This window comes from Nipponia nippon, unplaced genomic scaffold (assembly GCF_047370975.1).
Source record: "Nipponia nippon isolate SJK-2023a ecotype South Korea unplaced genomic scaffold, ASM4737097v1 scaffold_5, whole genome shotgun sequence".
Classification (NCBI taxonomy): Eukaryota; Metazoa; Chordata; class Aves; order Pelecaniformes; family Threskiornithidae; genus Nipponia; species Nipponia nippon.
Genome location: NW_028262369.1, coordinates 14687455 through 14706445, shown reverse-complemented (window position 1 = coordinate 14706445; position 18991 = coordinate 14687455). Strand labels below are relative to the sequence as shown.

The following is an 18991-nucleotide window of genomic DNA, read 5'->3' as shown; positions in this document are numbered from 1 at the left end:
AACCAGGACTCTTAGCAGTCTGATTGCTGGTGCTGCAGGATTTGAGCCCAGGGTGGGATTGAGCATCACAGCAAAGGGAACTGGGTGCCCCAGCGCTGGCCAGTTCCCACTGGTGAAGCTGAAGTCTTGGTGCTGATGAGAGCAGACTCCAACCTAATCACTTGGACTGGTTCGTCTTGAGCTGTGATTGCACAAAGTGATGGTGTAACCGCTCGCTCCATCACGGCCTGATCCAGATCACAGTACCCAGCGCAGGGACAAGAGAGGCTGTGGGTCCCCCAGTTCCCCACCCCACATGATGCTCTCAGCATCATCCCTGCTGCCGCTCCCTGTGGCTGGTGGGGGACCTGGCCCCAGCACAAACCTGTTCACCCTTCACCAAAGCATGGAGGAAAACCACACTAGAAAAGCACAAACTGCCCCAAAGCAGCCCAGGCCATCCCTTGGGGCTCCCCTTGCTCCAGGGATGCTGCACACCCTGTGGCCCTACACGTGCCTTCAGTGCTGTGGGACGTCACCAGAACGTTTCCCCAGTCTTTTATCGCTGGGGTGAATCATTTACCAGGGCGGGCAGGCTGCCTGCAAAAGCTTCATAACAGCCGGCGCCAACTGAGCATGGCCAGGATGGAGGGGTTGCTCCCCAGGTGAAGCCGCATCATCGGTTCCTCTGTCCTGCGCGGGGAACCGCTTGCAAAAGGGGGATTTAGGGGTCAGAGCAGAGGGTGGGTGTGTGGCCAAGGTCGCTGCCTCCTGGAGTTAGGGCTGCCTGTCTGGGGTGGGTTTGTTTAGCCAGGATTTGGGAAAGCTCTGGAGTGAGAACCCTGCTGAAATCCTGCTGCTGGGGCTATTGTAGGGTCGGCTGTTGCCCCTTCGCTGCTTTGGCTTCTCCATCAGTATTTTGAGGTGTTTGCCTCATCGCGCAGGCGGGGGTGCCACCACCCCGATCCCCTCCTAGTCCCTTGGTCTGGGGGAAGGCTCCGAACTGCAGGGCACTGCCATGTCCCCGTGGTGAGGTGACAAGGGATGCACGGGTGACGTGGCCACCCAGACCAACACCCAGGCTGTCTCTCTGGGGCAATAGGAGAAAATGCCACTTCCTCACAGCCTGGGGCATTTGCTCCTGTGATGTAATCCCGGGCAGGAATGAGCCGAGCCATGGTGGCGCTGAGCCCCAGTCGCTTCTCCAGGGCTTGTTAAACCATCCCGGGGCAATTGGGCAATTAGCCCTGCTTCCTCCATGGGGAAATGGAGGCAGAGACGGGGCTGGAGGAGGCAGCACGGGGGAGACGCAGGGATGCTGCACATCCCACCCTGAGTGTGGCTGGGGAAGGATGGGCCAGCTTGGGGGTCACCCTTGGTGCCAGCCCAGCACTGGGATGGGACCAGGATCTGATCCCTGTGCTCTGGATGGGCTGGAGGTCCTTTATATTTCTGATGGGCTCTGTGATGCCTCTGCTTCTCCCACCACACTCCAGGTGCTTCAACATGCTCCCAGGTGCATTTACACTTCTGTGCCTCTAGACCAAATTCTTTGCAGAAAGTGACGTTTTGGTGCCTGACCAACTGCGGTACCAAAGCTTTCTGCCTTCCCCAGGCCTGGCCCCAGGATGTGCATTTCCCTCCGCACCTCGTGTGGGACCACGGCAGCATACCCCCGAGCGGGGCGAGTCCAGCAGCGGCCCTTGGCCAAGCCCGGTGCGTCACGGCCGGCACAGGGTGCTTTCGGCACGGGGTGTTTGCCGAGGCAGAGCCGCTCCTCCCTGTCCCCCCCGCGCGGAGGGGAGCGCGGGGAGGAAATTGCTGCTGACGGAGCTGCGAGCGCTGCCGGACTGGGGATGACTAAGTTTGGCAGTGCTACCTGCCGGCTCTTTTTCCTTTTATGGAGGATTTGAGCGAGCCGCTGGAGCAATTCTCCGAGAGAACCCAAAGGGATCCACCCTGACCTTGGGGACGGGAACCGCCGGGTTGGGGACAGGGTGGCTGGGGAGCAGGGTGGGTGGCGAGACACCGAGGCAGCATGCGGCTGGTGGAGGTAGGGATGTACCCCCCCTCTCACCATCTGGATGGGGCACCCGAATGTTTTCACTTTCTATTTTAAGGAGCTGGACACTGGCCCCAAGCGGAGGCCCGGCTCATGGTGCCAGCTGGGGCTGCAGCTGCTGACACCCTCCGTGCCACCCACCTTCGAGGCCACCCCTCCATCCCACGGCCATCCTGGTGTCATTTTCCTGCAGGCTGGGGGTCCTGTGGGCGCTGGGGTGAAGGGGAGAGAGGATGTGGTGGGACGTGTCTCTGCAGGGGGACACATGGCTGCAAGGGGACACTGCTGCAGAGGTGGGGGCATCATCTGCACAGTCCATGTTGCTGCCAGGTGACGGCATTGCAGGGGACACATCCCTGCAAAGGGACACCCCTGGGGAGAGGGGGCACCACTCTGCACCCTGCGGCTGCTCCATGGGGCTGAGGTGGAAACGGGGCAGTCCAGCCCTGGAAAGTCCCCGGCTGGTGAGAAATGCAGAGAAAGAGAAACAAAAATACCACCTTTCCTGCCAGCGGCCGGGGTGGCTTATGCGGCTGGGGCCAGGCTTTGGCCGGGCTCCCCTGGCACCCGGGGCAGCCGCCCCCATAGCCCCCAGCCCACGCCGGGGGGGGGGCCAGGACCGGGCTCCTCATGTTGTGTCCTGCATTCTTGGCATTATTCTCCTTTTTTCTCCTCCTCCTCCACCCCGGGGACGGGCTCTCAAACCTCTCCATTTATGGACAGGAGGTTAGGTCAAATGGGAGGGTGAGGGGACGCCTGGGTCCCTGGGGAGGGACAGGGGTCCCACGTGGGGGACGGGGGCCACGGCCATCCCTGGGGGTCACAGCAGCGATGGTGTGCGGAAAGTTGGGGCACAGCCAAGCATTGCCCCTCGGACCCCCATCGTGATGCCCTGTGCTACTGGGGCCCCCACCCAGGGTGGTGGTTGGGGTCACCCTGGGCCCCCCCCAGGATGCTGGAGCACCCTGAGCTGCTGCAAGCAGTCGGGGAGAAAGCAGCCCCTGTGGGTGGGGAGGGGTTTTTCCTCTTGTTTTATCATTTTATTTTGAAGCCAAACACTGCCAGTTTGGGGGCGAGGCTGGACGTGTCGCCAGCCCCAGGCCACCGAGGAGTCACTGGGGCAGGGTGAGATGACTCCGAAGCAGCTCCAGATGATGAAATGTCCTGATTCATTCGAATCATTAATATTTAAAAAAAAAAAAAAAGTGACTCAGGCAGTGGTACCCTACCATTTGGTGGTGACAGAGTGGCTGCTTAGGGTTAGGCTTTTGGGGTGGATTTTCCCCCAGTCTATAATAACACCTCGGGGTGTTGCTGAAGGCAATGAGCTGGGGTAGAGGCAAATACCCAAAGAAATGTGCTGCTGGGGACAGCCCTCTTGCTCTAGCATGTGAGGCAGGGCTGGAGAGCAAGGATGCTTTAAAGGGGGGCACATGCGAGTCCCCCAGCCCTAGGATATGCCAGATTGTCACCAGGGTAGAGAAGGACCTTGGCACCTTGTTGGGAAGGGTGAGGTAGATGAACCTCAGCTGTTCTTTGGTGTCTTAACCAGCCCTGCAGTCCCCCGGCCAAAACCCCGTCCCTGTGGGCTGGGGGGTCAGAGCGACGGACCCCAGGGACTCGGCCCTGTACCCCATGGGGGCCCATCGTCCCCTCCGTGGTTCCCGGCTGACTCAGCTGGATGGGATTCCCACAGTTTCCGTCAGGTGCTGCCTGGAGTAAATGGGGAAGAGATTTCACAAGCCCCAGTAATTAATGCTAATTACAGAGCAGCAACATGGGAATCATTTCTTCCCCAGGTGTCCTTCCAAAAATGGCTTTCTGCAGGTGTGGCACCATACTTCGCTTGTCATTAGGTGCTGCTCCGCCTCGGAGAAGGTGAAACCTTCGAAGGCTGGGACTGTGGGAACGGCGTGACGGAGGATGGTCCCCACAGTCCCTGCGGGCTCCTGGCCCGGCTGCAGCTGCTGGCAGCCACGTTTGGCTGGAGGGCAGGGCTCGCTTAACCCTGGGTCAAGACAACCCATGGGGAAAAAAAAATACCGTCCGACCTCCTTGAGCAGCATGACTGCTCCTGGCAGCTGCTGGCAGAAAAATACAACCATGGAGAAAGGTCTCTGAGTCTTTTTTTTTTTTTATGGCTTGGTTCTGCTGTCTGCATTGGAGGGACGATGAGGTCCTCCCAGGAGCTCGTGCCGCGAGGTGCTGAGCTTCTCTGAGGCTTGAAAAAGATAGGGTGAGGGGGTTTAAAAAACTTTTTCATCTTTGTTTTTCTTCTCCTCGCTGATCTGGTCATGCTCAAACCCCCCGCGTGTGAAATATTAGAAATAAAGCAGGGTGGAGGCAACAGCCAACTGCTGGTGGTGGCATCACCTTTAATGGTGAAAATCAACCGCCCTGGACAGCAAAGTGCTGGACAGCTGCAGGGATCGATGGCTCTGCTGGCCTCCCGCAGCCCCATTTTGTTGCGTAAAACTGGGCTTAGAATTGCGGGATTTAGGTCTCTACCCAACAGGGCGGTGGTTGTGTCCTATTTAACTTAAGCCTCCAGACTTTTGTAGCAGAGGGAGATGAAGAGGCTGGTGCTTCCCTATTTGAAGAAGAAGAGCGTATCCCATGCTGGAAACATCTCTTATTATTTAGCAGTGGAAACAATTTCAAAAGACTTGGTTGAAGCTCACAGAAGAGGAAATCAGACAGGATTAAATCCACCCAGAGCCAGTTTCCAGGTTGTTTCCATACTTCTTCTCCAGGAGGAAACGCTCCCAGTCCAGGTGCTGCAGGTGCTGCGACTCCCCGTCCCCTGGCCAGCCGGGGTGGGGACCCTGCGACAGAGCGGGGCTGGCAGGCGAAGCTTCATCCTCACCGGGCTGGCGAGCTCGGAAACCGGTCCTGGCACAGGAGAAACTCATCTCCTCTGCAGGCTCGATGAGAGCGGTAGGGAGGCGACTGTCTGTGTGGTTTTTAAATAATCGTGACTTTGCTGAGATGATTTCTTTTTGATGTGTGCAGACTTCTCCCTCTGACTTTCCCTTTTCAGATTTTCCCTTGCAGCAAGGGTTGTTGCTGCGCGTATCCCAACAGACGGGTCTTCTCCCACTGCTTGGTCCTCGCTCCCGTCTGAAGGTGAGGAGGAAAAGGGCAACACCAAAACCAGCATTCATGTGAGCAAGCCAATTCCCCCAAGGACGGTTGCTTTAATGAGATGTCATTGCTAATGAGTCTGCTGGCAGAGCGCTCATGGAGAAATGTGCTGGGAAATGGTAACGCAGCAAGTCTCAGCGTTGGGATTGTGCAGCTTTCCAGGCTGCCTGCCCCATCCCAGAGACATGAATCCATGGGAGCAGCTGGGCAAAGGACCTTGCTCTCCACCCCAGCATCAGCCAGCAGCGGCTTGCTGACAGTCCACTGCCCGCTCGCTATCAGGATGTGATTAGACCAAGTGTAAGAAATATGCTCATCCAAAAAAAAAAAAAATGGGATGGCCAATAAACCGGCCAAAGTAAATGTTGGGAGCTCCTGACACGCCGGTCACCAGCACAGGGTTCATTAGGTGGGACTGGTGATTTATGGGAGGAAATTCATGAGGCTGGTGGGCTTGTCCTGCACTGTGAGACCCCCCCCTTGCCCACAACCCAATGAAGAACATCAGCCTTGCAGAGGGGCTCAGGCTGCCGGCAGATCGGTGGCTCTCCTTTACAGGTGGCTGGACTCAAGGGGGCACCTTGAAATCCTTAGGAGATGAGTGAGCATCCAAGCTCCTTTCCATCCCAGTACATGGAGACTTCGGGAGCTCAGAAATGTTTTCACTGCTGAGCACGAAGAATTATCTTGGAAGCAAGCATAGGCCTGCAGCACTTCAGCAATTCGTGCCCCGGCATCTGCTGGATGCTAACACACAAGACCAGCAACCGGGGGTTGGGGGGGCTCTTGTCCTTCATTGTTCCTCGAGCTGATGCACAAGGGAGGGGAGACATGGAGACCTTTTCCCTCCCTGTGCCTGCCCTGGGAATCAGGGTGCAGGATGACGTGGGGTGCAGGATGATCCGGGATGCAGGATGATCCGGGGGCGCAGGATGATCCGGGGCACCCATCCCACAGGAGGACACGTCTGCCACTTGGACAGGGTGGAGGAGGGAGGGGATCATTTCTAAGTGTATTCCTGGTGAATTTAGGGTTTATGAAGCGATGGGGGGCGGGCGGCGGGCCTCAGCTGCTCTCTGGTTTCCGGTTTCCGCTGCCTCTTTCTCTGGCTGGTTACGCGCAGACAGGGCCAGGTTTTGCCATTTAAGGCTTATTTCCCTAGGCCGGTGTCTGTGCTGAGAGCTGCTGGGTAGGTCGGTCTCTCGGCCACTCTGCGTTCATTAAAATGTGTGCCTGGAGAGGGGTGGGTGCTCATGGGTGAGGAGGGGGGACCCTCGCCATCCCGACCTCCCTCTTTCCCACATCTCCTTTTGCCGACCTCTGCAGCAGAGGAAAAAGCCGAGGGAAGGGATCTGGGTTCAGGATGTGGAGCGATGTGCCCCGTGTTGGATGGGCAGGAGAAAACCTTTCCCGGTCCCAGAGGCTGCAGCGTCCGGGCAGGGGGCTCCGGTCCCATGGGGCTGGGTGAGCGGCCCCCCTGCCCACCGAGCCAGCCCCGAGCGAGGGACCCGAGCCAGGTGATGCCAGGGTGAAGCAGGAACGTCCCTTGCCCTGCCAGGCTGTCACCACGACCCAGCCCGGGCTGTGCTGGGGCAGGAGCTGCCCCATGCTCGGGGCTTCCTCATTCCTGGCACCGCAGCTGGTTGCTGCGTCTTCCTCTTGCTTGTCTCCCCCCCCCCCCCCCAAGCTCTTGCAAAACAAGAACAAGGGCTCCCAGAAAGTGAAAGGTGCCTTGCAGCCATCTCACAGCCATGGGGAGTGCTGTTGGAACCAAGGGGGCTCCAGGCTGGGGTTGTCTCCTGCAAAGCCCCATAGGAAAATCACTCCTTGGTTTTCTGCTTGCTGGCTTGCCTCTTCCTTGGGCCAAAAATCTGTAGAGAAAGCCACCCTTCGTGTCTCAGCTCATTTTCCATCTGAGCTCCACTGTAGCCCTGGTGGCCCCTGTATCTGCTTGGCTTCCTCTGCTGCTCTGCTGCCCGTGGTGCTCCAGCAATGGAGGAGCTCTGGAAGCCACCTCTGCAACCCCTCATGGCTCCGGCATGGGGAAGGGAAAAGAGCGGGAACATGGATGTCTTAACCCCATTTATCGTTAGGGGCTGGAGGAGGGAGGGATGTGTTCATACACCATCCTGCATGTGCCAGCACGGGGGCTCTTGGGGGATGCCCGGGCCAGGGCACGCGGGGAGTCCCCAGGGCAGTACCATTGCTCCGATGAATGCCACCAGCGAGTCCTCAAGGTTTTAATGGGACTTAAGTGCATTTTTCAAATATTCTCAGAGTCGATAACGCCTCCACCACCCTGGAGGGACTCAACACCCGCCCATGCACACATCACACACATGGGATGGTGAAGAGGGCACCCAACGGTGGTAAAGGGACCCTGGCACCAGGAGAGAGCAGAGATCTGCTGTCCTCCTCCTCAGGAGCAGGAGGGACCTGACAACTCACAAAACCACCTGAGTCCCATCACACTTCCTCCTTCCAGATTTCCATCCCATGGACCAGCCCGCTGTGGGATGAACATCGAGGTGTCCTTGCTAGTCCCAGGTCAGAGCTGGTGAGGGGTGGGCAGGGTACCTTAATGTGTTAGGGGAGTGACAGTCAGCACATGGCACCCGTGGCTTTTGTTTGCCTTTCTCTTGAGATCTTATCTCCTGCCAGCAGGAATGTGTGAAATGAGCCAAACAAAGCACACGCAGAAATACTGTCTCTAGTGAGGGTGGAAACTTTGGGGGCAACAGGCTGAGAGGGTAATAAAATGCAGTGGGGATTGGTGCCTCTGCACACAGGCTTTGTGGTGGTGGTTTCCTTTTGTCCCCAGTTTGTGTGCGGAGTGGCCTCTGGATGATATCGGAGCGATGATATCGTTGCAAGCTCACCAGCTTGCCCCGGGTTTGCTGGAGATCATGTCGAGAGCTGGACCAGAGGGGCTGGTTGGGAGTGGCATCACCCCACTGTTATCCCTGCCATGGGGACCAGAACCCTTCCTGGCACCGGGTGAAAACCTCCCGGGTCCTCCTCCCCTGCACCTGTTCCCCAGCGGGGAGCCAAGGCAGGGGGAGACGGATGGCAGCTGGGTTTCATTTCTGGTGGCTCTGGTGAAAGGGCTGTGCTCCATACAGGCTGGATCACCCCAATGGTTTATTTTAACTCGGAGAAGCATGGGGAGCGGATGGGGCATTGACAACAACAGAATCCACTCCTCCATCGCCGACTCCCCGCCTGGGGCGAGACGCTTGCGTCAGGACTCGGCACCGGCTGCGCAAACAGAGCCGGGGGCCAGCCCGGGCAGGGATGGGGCTGGGACGGGGCCCAGAGCGGCTCCAGCGGGTGCCTCTGCATCCCTCCTTCTAGGAACGGGCAAACCCCACCTCGCCTGCCCGTTCCCCGAGCATCTCTGTGCCCGCAGGTGAAGGAGCTGGGTGCGGTTCTGGGGCTGCCAGAGGGGTGGGGGTCCCCGTCTGTGGGCACTCAGGGCTGCCCCAGCCCCAGCAGCACAGCATGGCTGTCTCAGGCCCCTCTCTTCCATTTAACCGCTAAGCCAACGTGACCCCCATTGCTGGAAATAAATGGGGATTATGCCCCCAAACCCAAAACAAACTTGCCTGCAGAGTCAGAAGCGCTTTGTATCACCTGGCATGGGTGTGAGACCCCTTGCGATCAGGGGCAATGGGCATCCCCACTCTCTGCACCTCTGTTTCCCACACCGAAAACAAAGGCAGTGCTCTTCCCTTCCCTCTCTGAGGTGGACAGCTCACCTCTGCCAAAGGCTTGAAGCCCCCAGATGGAAAGTACCATTAGCCCAGCAGAGATCAAAGCGAATTTCCTGACGTGCTTGGGTAGCCCAGGATCTGTTTCATTTCCTAGGTACAGTACGAGCGGAAAACTCCATCCAGCTGCCTCCCTGCCTTTACCGTCAGCAACCGAGAAAAATCAATTCTCAAAGTAATTAAGAAACAGTTGAAAATACATGGTACAGCTTGGCATAGCACCATGTAACATGTGTGGGAGCCTTTTGCTGGGCCAGGTAACCAAACCCCAGGGAGCATCCTTTGGGAAAGTGCCCTCCGGGGCTGGATCACAGCGGAGGGGTCATTCAGTGGTGCTTGGGAGGCGATGGGGGTGGGGTGAGTGGGGCCAGAGGGCTGAGCCTTGCAGAGAAAGCCCAGGGAGCATCAGCTTTTTCTCTTCCTCTTCTGTTTTTAGCTGGAGGAAATATCCCCGAAGCTGATGCTGGGCCTGGTTGGAGGGGCAGGGCTGCTCTGCAGCTCTCAGTCCCTGTGGGGAAGCTCTCCACCTCGGGGAAGAGGCCAGCATAGGGCTTAGCTTATACCTGTCCCATCGCCGTGGGAGAAGCGGACCCCAAAGATGTGCGGGGCAGCCAGGAGGGCTGAGGCTGGTAGCCCAGCTAGCATTGCCCCGGGGGTCTGGCTGTGCTGGTGTAATCGTGCTGTGCTGGGGAATGACCTTGGACCAAAAACAATTCAATGCTTGGGCCTCATTGGCTCTTGCTGTCAAGGTCAACCAAGACAGCACCAGCAGCACATTTAACCTGTGGGGGAAGGGAGGGCTTTGCTCTGCTCTGGGCAAGCCAGGGAGGGTGGGAGGGCAGCATGGCTGCTGGGGGCCAGGATGGAGCCGGGCAGAGGATGCCCAGCCCTGGCACCAGCTGATTCCCCTGCCAGTGTAGTGTCCGCCAGCTTTCCCGGCTGCCTGCAAGGCTGGGAACAAAGCCCTGGTCTCCTGCTGCCTGCATGGACTGGGGGACCCTGGGGCCAGCCTCACAATCTGGAAATGCTGGCACAGGGATCAGCCCGGGGGTATGCAATGAAGGGGCTGGGGAAGGAACGGAGGTACGGAGAGATGGGGCTGGAGGCAGCAAGGACAGGCACAGCTGGGGAAATGCAGGGAGAAAAACCACTGCTCAGGGCTTCAACCCCTCCAGCAAAGTCCTGTTATCAGGGACAGCAGGCTATAAACCAGGCACGTGTCCCCTTCTACCACCTCCGCTACCTGGGCAGGGCCATGCCCTTTCCAACAGCTTCAGCAAAACCTGGCACGGGATGTCTATCAGTGGCCCAAAGATGAAAAGCAGTGAATTTATACAGTTTTACAGTGTGATACAATGTAAGGATTTACCTCTGTTGTGGATGGGGGAGATGCTCAATGCACCACGGACACAGCGGATCGGGGGAGAATGGTCCCTTGCACACAGAGGTCTGCAGAGGGAAAGGCTTTCATCTCTCTCTACAAAAGGCACTGATAAATCGGAGAGAGCTCGAGGATCGATACAAAGGAGTAGGAACCTCGGGGAAGGATGTATGAGAGTGGGGAGTGATGCTTAAAGGGGGAGAGGAGAGTCTGCAGCTCGTTGGAGATGAGCTAGCATTGGGGATGCAACGCAACGAGTCGGCAAAATGTCAGGGGCTGTTTTGCTTCAGGTTTTAATGCTGAACATGTCCCTGTAAAGGGAGAGGTGAGGGCTGCGGTGAGGCCCCCGAACACCTCCAAAGGGGGAGATGGGCCTGGACCTGGGCTTCCTGCTTAGATTTTACCTTCTGCAAATTCCCATTGGAGCTGATGCTGCAAGGAGTGAATTGAAAAAGAGGAAGGTGCTGGGATGGTCCCTGTGCCTGCGAAACAGGGGATGTGGCCAGTGCCTGTCCCTCTTCCCCTTGGGGAGCAGGAAGGGAGGGGAAAAGCAGGGCTCGAAAAACCTCCGCGATTTTTGCGGGAGGGTTATTTAAAGTGACTGGGCTGGTTTCAGAAGTTTCCACCTTTTTTCTCATCGTCACGACAGCAAGAGGGAGAGAGCGGAGGCCCGAGCGCATGGCGAGGGCAGCGACGGAGGAGCTGAAGGGGATGTGCAGAAGTTCAAGCCAGCCCCAAAAGCTGCTGGGATTATTTCCCTCCCCAAATGTGCAGCAGATGCCATCCCTGCATGAGCAAAGGGCTTCTGCTCTAGGGAAAGGCTGGAAGAAGCGAGTGGAAAGGAGAGCTCACATGTTGTCCCACAAGTGCAGAAATTCCAGCAATGCCATATCAGCCAGTGAAGGGCAGGAGGATCCTCCCCTGGATAGTTTTGTCCGGAGCCGGGGTGAGCCGAGCGCCAAGGACAAGCAGGGAGAAGTGAAGCAAAACAGGGAAACTCGGGAGCCTGCGATGTCTGCCCAAGGGTAACACAATGGCTGGGGACCTCTTCGCTCGGTTCCCTTTTCTCTCCTCTCGGCTCTTGCAACACCCCAGGAGGAGACAGGAGGAGAGCCCTGAGCTGTGGCCAGCAGAGCCAGCTCGGTCTGTCACACCGTGCATGGTCTGGGTGGTGAACACGGCGACTGGCTGGTGGCTTCGCTGTCAAAGCGTCTTCAGGTTGGGAGGAAGCGGTGGCACCTGGCCGTGTGCTGCGGACCACATCCTGCCATCCCCACCGAGGCCAAATCCCACCGCCCCGGAAAGCCCGGAGATGCGGGGCCGGTGTTACTGCCCGTCGGATGCTGGCGGATTGATTGCTTTCTGATTCAGTCCAATAATCAAGAGATGCTAATTGCCCGGTAATTCCCCTCCCCGCCTAATGGGCCATCTTGCCTCCGTGGCTCCCCAGCCCCGCTCCACCCAACCGGCTCACCGGGATGCAGCGGAGCGGAGCACCCCGTCCCTCTGATACACGCCCCGTCCAGCTGACCAAGACCCCCATGAGCCATGGTGGCCCTTCCACCTGGTCCTGACCTCTGGCTGACGTTCCCCATCCCAAACCCATCACTCCAGTGCTATTGTAGGACCTTTTCCTCCTGGTGTTTTCTGCAGACCCCTTATCAGCGCATTTGCGGACCATGCTTTACACCCGCAAGGGCCATCAGCTGTACCCATGCCTTGTGGCTCCCCTTATTTGACGTATAATCTTCTAATTAATAATCAGGCTTTTCAAAGTGGAGCGCAAACATTAATTAAGTCCTCGTGAGGTAGGTAATTAACAGCGATGACTCCCATTTTACTGCAAGGGAAGCTGCGATACAGAGATCTTGCACGATTCACCCAAGGTGTCAGGGAAACGACTGTGCAAAGGCAGCTCTGCTCCGGCACGGCCCTGCAGAAACCCCAGCTTGCCCAGGCTGGGTCTCCTTCCACAGAGAGCTTCCCGTGGGGACAGTCCCTGTGCGCTGGGTTATCTCTGCTCCATCACCATGGCCACCTCCAGTGTGGAGAGGATGGCATGGTCCTAAGGTGGCCTGGCAGGGTGGTCCATCACCATGGCCAACTCTGCATCGAGGGATGAGGCATGGTCCTGGTGTGGTCTAGCAGAGCCCACGGGGCTCCTGTCCCTCTTCTCCACACCGTCCCCACCAAAGCACCCATCTGGTAGCAGCCATGGTGGCGGGCGTTGGAGCACCTCTGCCAGCTTCCGGACAAGGTGCTCCTGGGGAAGGGGATGCCATCCCATGGAAAAGGGTTGCTCCTCCTGTTCCCATCCATCCCTCGTGTCCCATCTCCTCCTGTCTACCCCCAGGTAATTGCAAGTCTCCATCTCAGCAGGCTTTTGCAGGTTCCTCGTGCAGTTCTCCTCCTTTGTTTGTCCCACAGCAGGGTGCAATGCTTGGGGAGGGGGGGATAACTCCTGGGTCCCCCCCTTGGCCAGACCCCACGCTGGGGAGGGTGGCTGGCGGTTCAGGGAGGGACCCCCATCCTCCAGGCCCCATCCTCACCATGATCTCGGCAGCTCCCTGGTGACAAAGAGCTCGCTGGCATGGGCTGCAAGACCCCTGTGGCAGGGCCGGCTCTCCCAGCCCAACCTGTGATGCCGGGCGAGGGGTGTCCTGTGGAGAACAGACATTTTTAGCATATTTTTTCCCAGATTTTAATTTTTTTTCCCTGTCATTGCTGTTTTCAAACCGCTGAGATTAGACACGCAAGGTCCCCACGCCAAAGTCTGCGTGCTTCCAACCGGAAACAGATTGTGAGTGGCTGCTGCTACTTTACTTACAGGGCTGCTTAATTAACTTGATTAATCAGCCCGTGTTCGCACAACGCTCTGGAGACGTAAAGCCCTCTTGTCACTGCTGCCTGCTGCTCCGCGGACGCTGCCCTTGCCTTTATTTCCAGCCGATATTTGACCGTAACAGCCAAAGAGGGAATTGCGGAGAGGCAACCGGGGCAGGAGCAGCCACGTCTCCCGCTCCGGCAAGCTTTGGATCAAAGAGGAAAGAAACAAATATTGCCCCAATCTGACCGAATCGCTGCTCCCACGGTGACCCCCGCCAGCTCCGGGGCGGGATGGGGAGCGGGGACCAGGGCCCCCCCGCTCGCCTCGGTGCCCGGTCAGCGCCGGTGGAGCGTTTCCTCCCCCCAGGTATCGCCGCCGCCGTAGGGACGCGGCCCTTAACGGTGCCCGGGGGCGACCCCGACGTGCCCCGGGCGGGTTCAAGGGCCGAAGGCCTGGCAGCGGGCTGGCAGCGGGCTGGCAGCAGCCGTGTCGCCGCTGCCTGCTGACATCAGCAGTGAACTTGGCCCCGCGTCCCGCTCCGGGCTGGGACCCGCCGGGGGCGACGGTGCTCGCCTGGGGGTGCAGGCGACGCCCCCCCCCCCCCCTCCCCCCGGGCCAGGGCGCTGGGCAGCGCTGCAGGCAGGAGCAGGCAGGAGCCACCCCCGGCCCCGGGGGAAGCGGGGTCCCGCCGCACGTTGCCCCGGGGGCGCCCCCTTCCCCCCCTGCGGGGCTCAGCTGCCCGCCCGCCTCCCGCACAGCCCGGGCCCCCCCCGCCCCCGCGGGGCTTTGTGTGAGGGCTGCGGCCGTTCCCCTCGGGACGGGGGGATGCGCGGGGCGGCCGGACCCCCGGGGGGGGAACCGAGCAGGGGGACACCCGGCCCCCTCCCCGGCAAAGCGCGGTCACTGGGGGGGTGCACCCACCCCCACCATTTGCTCTGCCCGCCCCCCCCCCCCCCAATATTTTTTTCTCTGTGCAGGGCGGGGGGCGCTGCCGCGCCGCCGGGAGGTGGGGCGGCACGAGGCGGGGAGGCCCGGCGGGGGCCCAATCAGAGCGGCGCGCTCCGAAAGTTTCCTTTTATGGCGAGGCGGCGGCGGCGGCGGCCCCATAAAAGGCGGCGCGCGCGGCGGGCGGGAGCCGCTGCGAGCTCTGCCTGCCTCACGCGCGCGCGCGCCCCGCTCCCGCCGCCGCCTCGCTCCGACCGCGCAACTCCCCGAAGGTGAGCGGGACCGGGACCGGCGGGCTGCGCTCCGCCGTTGCACCCTTGTTGTCGTTAATATTTGCTTAATTAAGCTCATTGGGAGATGGCGTGCCCGCTCCTCGGGGGCGCCCTTTGTTTGCTGAGGGGGAGGGGTGGGGGTGTGGGGTGGGGAGACCGGCCCGCCGTGCGCTGCAGTATTTTTAGGAGATGGTGCTTTCGGGGTGCTGGTTGCATTTCGGGGGCGTCGCCCCCCTGCCGCCCGTGGGGGTTAATCCGCCTCCTAAGAGGATTGCTGGCGGCCGTGCATGGGGCCGGGGGGAGCGGGCGGCTCGGCTATTGTGTTGCGGGGAGCGGCGGGGGGGCAATGGGGCGCGGGGCTTTGTCTGCTCCGCGCTGCCACCCCCCTCCCCAGCCACCGATGGGGGGGTTTGGGGGTCCCGCAGCGCGGCTGGGCCTGGGGGCGTTGCCCCCCGCTGGGGAGGGGCGCGGTCCCCCCCGCCCGGGCACATGCAAACGGCCCCGGTGGCTTTTTCTTGCAGGGGAAGGGGGGCGGCACCCTCTCCCGAGGGCGAGGTTGTTGCATCGGAACGAGAGCTGCGTGCAAAGGGGTGGGGGGGAGAAGGGGAGAAGCCCCCGGGCAGCGGCGGTGCCCTTCTGCAGGCGGGCCGCCCGCTGCGGGCGGCGACTCCGCTTCCCGGGCTGCCCCGTGCGGGGCTGGCACACGTGCCGGCAGCTGCCCCCGCCTTGCCCGCGGATTAAACCGGCGCGGTCGGAGGCGCCGGAGCCGAGCTCGCCCTCCTCGGGGCGGGCGGGCGGCGCTTGCATAAGACCCTGGCTTTAATCCCACCCGTGCTGCGGGATGGGGCAGAGCCCCGCTCGCGCTGGGCTAGAGGGCCGGGCGGGGGGGGCTACTGCGGCTCCTCGCGATGGGCCTCTGAGGCTGCAGGGGCGCGTCTGGGGCGGCGGCCGGCCGGGGCGAGCGCCGTGCCCGGCCCGCAGGGGCTGCGCCGAGCCCCGCTGGCGGGCGGCGGGCGGGGCGCTGGGGCGTGGCCTCCCGCCCGCGGGGCGTGGCCTCCCCGCCCGCGTCCCCCCGAGCGCCGGCGGCGGGCGAGGCCGGCGAAGCGCGGCGCGCTCCATCCATTGCCTTTTATGGTAACAGCGCGAGCGGGCGCGGGGACTTCCTTTGTCCCGAGCCCGTGCGGCGCCGGGCCCGGCGCGCGCCGCCCCCTCTAGCGGGCGGCGGGCGAAGCGGCGCGGCGCCGTCAGGAAGGAAATGGGCGGGGGAGGCCGCGGCGGCACCGGGGACGCCGCTCGGTGGCCGGCCGCGCTCACGTCTCGCCGTCTCTCCTCTCCTTCCGCAGCCAGCCATGGATGACGATATCGCCGCGCTCGTTGTTGACAATGGTTCCGGTATGTGCAAGGCCGGTTTCGCCGGGGACGACGCCCCCCGTGCTGTCTTCCCGTCCATCGTGGGTCGCCCCAGACATCAGGTAGGGGGCTGGGGTGCCCGTTACCGGACAACAGAGAGGGGCTTTCTGTGGAAGCGGTTCCCTTAGAGCCGCGGAGCTTCAAGAAGCCCTTTTATTTGGCTTTGTAACGCAAGAGGCTTCCGCGCGGCAACGCAGCGGGTGGGGATGCAGCCTCCTGCAGAGCTGTCGTGCAGCGTCGGTCGGAGCAGTTGGCTGAATTTGATAGAGTGGGGACAGTAACTGGAGACCTGGCTTTGGGGAAATGGGGTTATCCACCCAGTGGGGCTTGCCCTTCAGCTGTGCTTACTGCCTTCTCTTTGTTGTGCAGGGTGTGATGGTTGGTATGGGCCAGAAAGACAGCTACGTTGGTGACGAAGCCCAGAGCAAAAGAGGTATCCTGACCCTGAAGTACCCCATCGAACATGGTATTGTCACCAACTGGGATGACATGGAGAAGATCTGGCACCACACCTTCTACAACGAGCTGAGAGTAGCCCCTGAGGAGCACCCTGTGCTGCTCACAGAGGCTCCCCTGAACCCCAAAGCCAACAGAGAGAAGATGACACAGGTGTGTAAAACTCCGCAGCTTGGAGCTACAGCAGATGTTGCTGCAGGCCAGCTCTCCTCTTTCATGTTGTCCTCTCTCCTCCTTCACCACTATTCTCCCTTTTTGCCATCTTTACAGGGTTTTCCTTTCCTGACCTGAGTCTGCTCTTTGCTGGACCTTGACAGGTTTTGTTTGCTCTTCTAAGCTGGCTTTCTCTGAGACTGAACTAGCAACTTGTCTAACTGCTGTTTCTGACTAGACACACTAACCGATTGACCAGCCTTGAGTGACTGTACTATAGTTTCCTTGGCGTTCCTTTTGTTCCTTGCTGTGACATGTGGACGGGTCTGTTGTGGTGGTGTCCCTGCTCAGGCTCTGACCTGGCAGGTGTGGGTGGAGACCAGGCAAGATAAGCATGGACTTTGAGGGGGAGTGGAGAGAAGTCTCTTACCTAGGGGCAAAAGTAAAACCATTTGCATGGACTTGGTGTGGGCCTGTAGCAAGAACCCTGTTTTTTGCTGTTGACTCAACCCCTTCTCGTCTCTCCCTAGATCATGTTCGAGACCTTCAACACCCCAGCCATGTATGTAGCCATCCAGGCTGTGTTGTCCCTGTATGCCTCTGGTCGTACCACTGGTATTGTGATGGACTCTGGTGATGGTGTTACCCACACTGTGCCCATCTACGAAGGTTATGCCCTCCCCCATGCCATCCTCCGTCTGGATCTGGCTGGCCGTGACCTGACGGACTACCTCATGAAGATCCTGACAGAGAGAGGCTACAGCTTCACCACCACAGCTGAGAGAGAAATTGTGCGTGACATCAAGGAGAAGCTGTGCTATGTTGCCCTGGATTTTGAGCAGGAGATGGCCACAGCTGCCTCTAGCTCTTCCCTGGAGAAGAGCTACGAACTCCCTGATGGCCAGGTCATCACCATTGGCAATGAGAGGTTCAGGTGCCCTGAGGCCCTCTTCCAGCCATCTTTCTTGGGTAAGTCCAGCTCTTCTATAATGCCCTGTGCCCCTCAATGTTCCTTTCTGTAAAGGGTGACCAGGAGACCATGGTAGCCAGTGACCATATTATTGCTGGTCCATAGCAAGGTCTGTGCTGTCCCACCAGTTAGCCTTACTTTCCACACAGCCTAAAGCTGTTTGAGGGACTTGGAACAGCACAACAGGAGGTTGAGCCTGCCAGAGCCATGGCTTTGTAGTGCCTTCCCCGGAAGGGACTGCTGGTCTCTTGGTTGCTCTTCAGGCTCCTTTGGCTGTGCCTGAGCCCTTGCTGACTTGAGACTGCTTCATCCTCACAGGTATGGAGTCCTGTGGTATCCATGAAACTACCTTCAACTCCATCATGAAGTGCGATGTGGATATCCGTAAGGACCTGTATGCCAACACAGTGCTGTCTGGTGGTACCACAATGTACCCTGGCATTGCTGACAGGATGCAGAAGGAGATCACAGCCCTGGCACCCAGCACAATGAAAATCAAGGTAGGACGGAGTCAAGGGAACCTGTCAGTGCCCCCATTAATGCTGACATCCAGAGCAGGTGTGGGGGGGGGTAAGCTAAATTCCTACTAGAGAAGATAGAAACCATACTTCAGTGTTTGGTGCAGCCTTAATGGCCTTGCTCTGGACAAGATGGCATCCACCCAACCATGTGAATAATGGGATTAGTGTGAACGCTGGCTGCAAGGGAGGGAGGAGGGTGTGTGAGGTTGTGTCTTAAGCCTGTTTGGACTTCATGCTGCCTTGGCCAAGGCTAGGTAAGGGAATTCGGCAGCTCTGTCCTGCAGGGCTGTGCGTGGGCGGCGAGTGTAGTATGACACTGTGCATCTGACTGATTCCTCCTCTTCCCTGCAGATCATTGCCCCGCCTGAGCGCAAGTACTCTGTCTGGATCGGAGGCTCCATCCTGGCCTCCCTGTCCACCTTCCAGCAGATGTGGATCAGCAAGCAGGAGTACGATGAATCCGGACCCTCCATTGTCCACCGCAAATGCTTCTAAACCGGACTGTTACCAACACCCACACCCTTGTGATGAAATGAAACCCATAAATGCGCATAAAACAAGACGAGATTGGCATGGCTTTATTTGTTTTTTTTTGGCGCTTGACTCAGGATTAAAAAACTGGAACGGTGAAGGTGTCAGCAGCAGTCTTAAAATGAAACATGTTGGAGTGAACGCCCCCAAAGTTCTACAATGCATCTGAGGACTTTGATTGTACATTTGTTTCTTTTTTTAATAGTCATTCCAAATATTGTTATAATGCATTGTTACAGGAAGTTACTCGCCTCTGTGAAGGCAGCAGCCCAGCTCGGAGGAAGCCGATGCCAGTTACTGGTGTTAGGTTATAATTGCTTGTCTGTAAATTATGTAACCCAACAAGTGTCTTTTTGTATCTTTCCGCCTTAAAAACAAAACACACTTGATCCTTTTTCTCTTCGATATGTCAAGCAAGCGGGCTGTGATCCCCAGTGATAGATGTGAATGAAGGCTTTACAGTCCCCCGCAGGGTCTAGGAGAAGTGGTGCCAGTATGCGGGGAGGGAGGGGCTACCTGTACACTGACTTAAGACCAGTTCAAATAAAAGTGCACACCATAGAGGCTTGA

The 18991-nt window shown here is 59.1% G+C and overlaps 1 protein-coding gene across 1 annotated transcript; it reads left to right on the top strand.

Moving 5' to 3' along the window:
• The first annotated feature begins 14355 nt into the window (after positions 1 to 14355).
• ACTB (actin beta) lies at positions 14356 to 18991 on the top strand. Its single transcript, XM_087731291.1, has 6 exons — positions 14356 to 14380; positions 15724 to 15852; positions 16160 to 16399; positions 16930 to 17368; positions 17688 to 17869; positions 18242 to 18991. The coding sequence occupies exons 2-6, from the start codon at positions 15730 to 15732 to the stop codon at positions 18383 to 18385; spliced, it is 1128 nt and encodes a 375-aa protein (XP_087587417.1). The 5' UTR covers positions 14356 to 14380; positions 15724 to 15729; the 3' UTR covers positions 18386 to 18991.

Bases quoted from the DNA above. Each gene is read 5' to 3' on its own strand.
- ACTB (XM_087731291.1), top strand. From the start codon at position 15,730: ATGGATGACGATATCGCCGCGCTCGTTGTTGACAATGGTTCCGGTATG. The intron at 17,369-17,687 runs GTAAGTCCAGCT...TCATCCTCACAG, and splicing joins CTTCCAGCCATCTTTCTTGG to GTATGGAGTCCTGTGGTATC. The intron at 17,870-18,241 runs GTAGGACGGAGT...TCTTCCCTGCAG, and splicing joins CCAGCACAATGAAAATCAAG to ATCATTGCCCCGCCTGAGCG.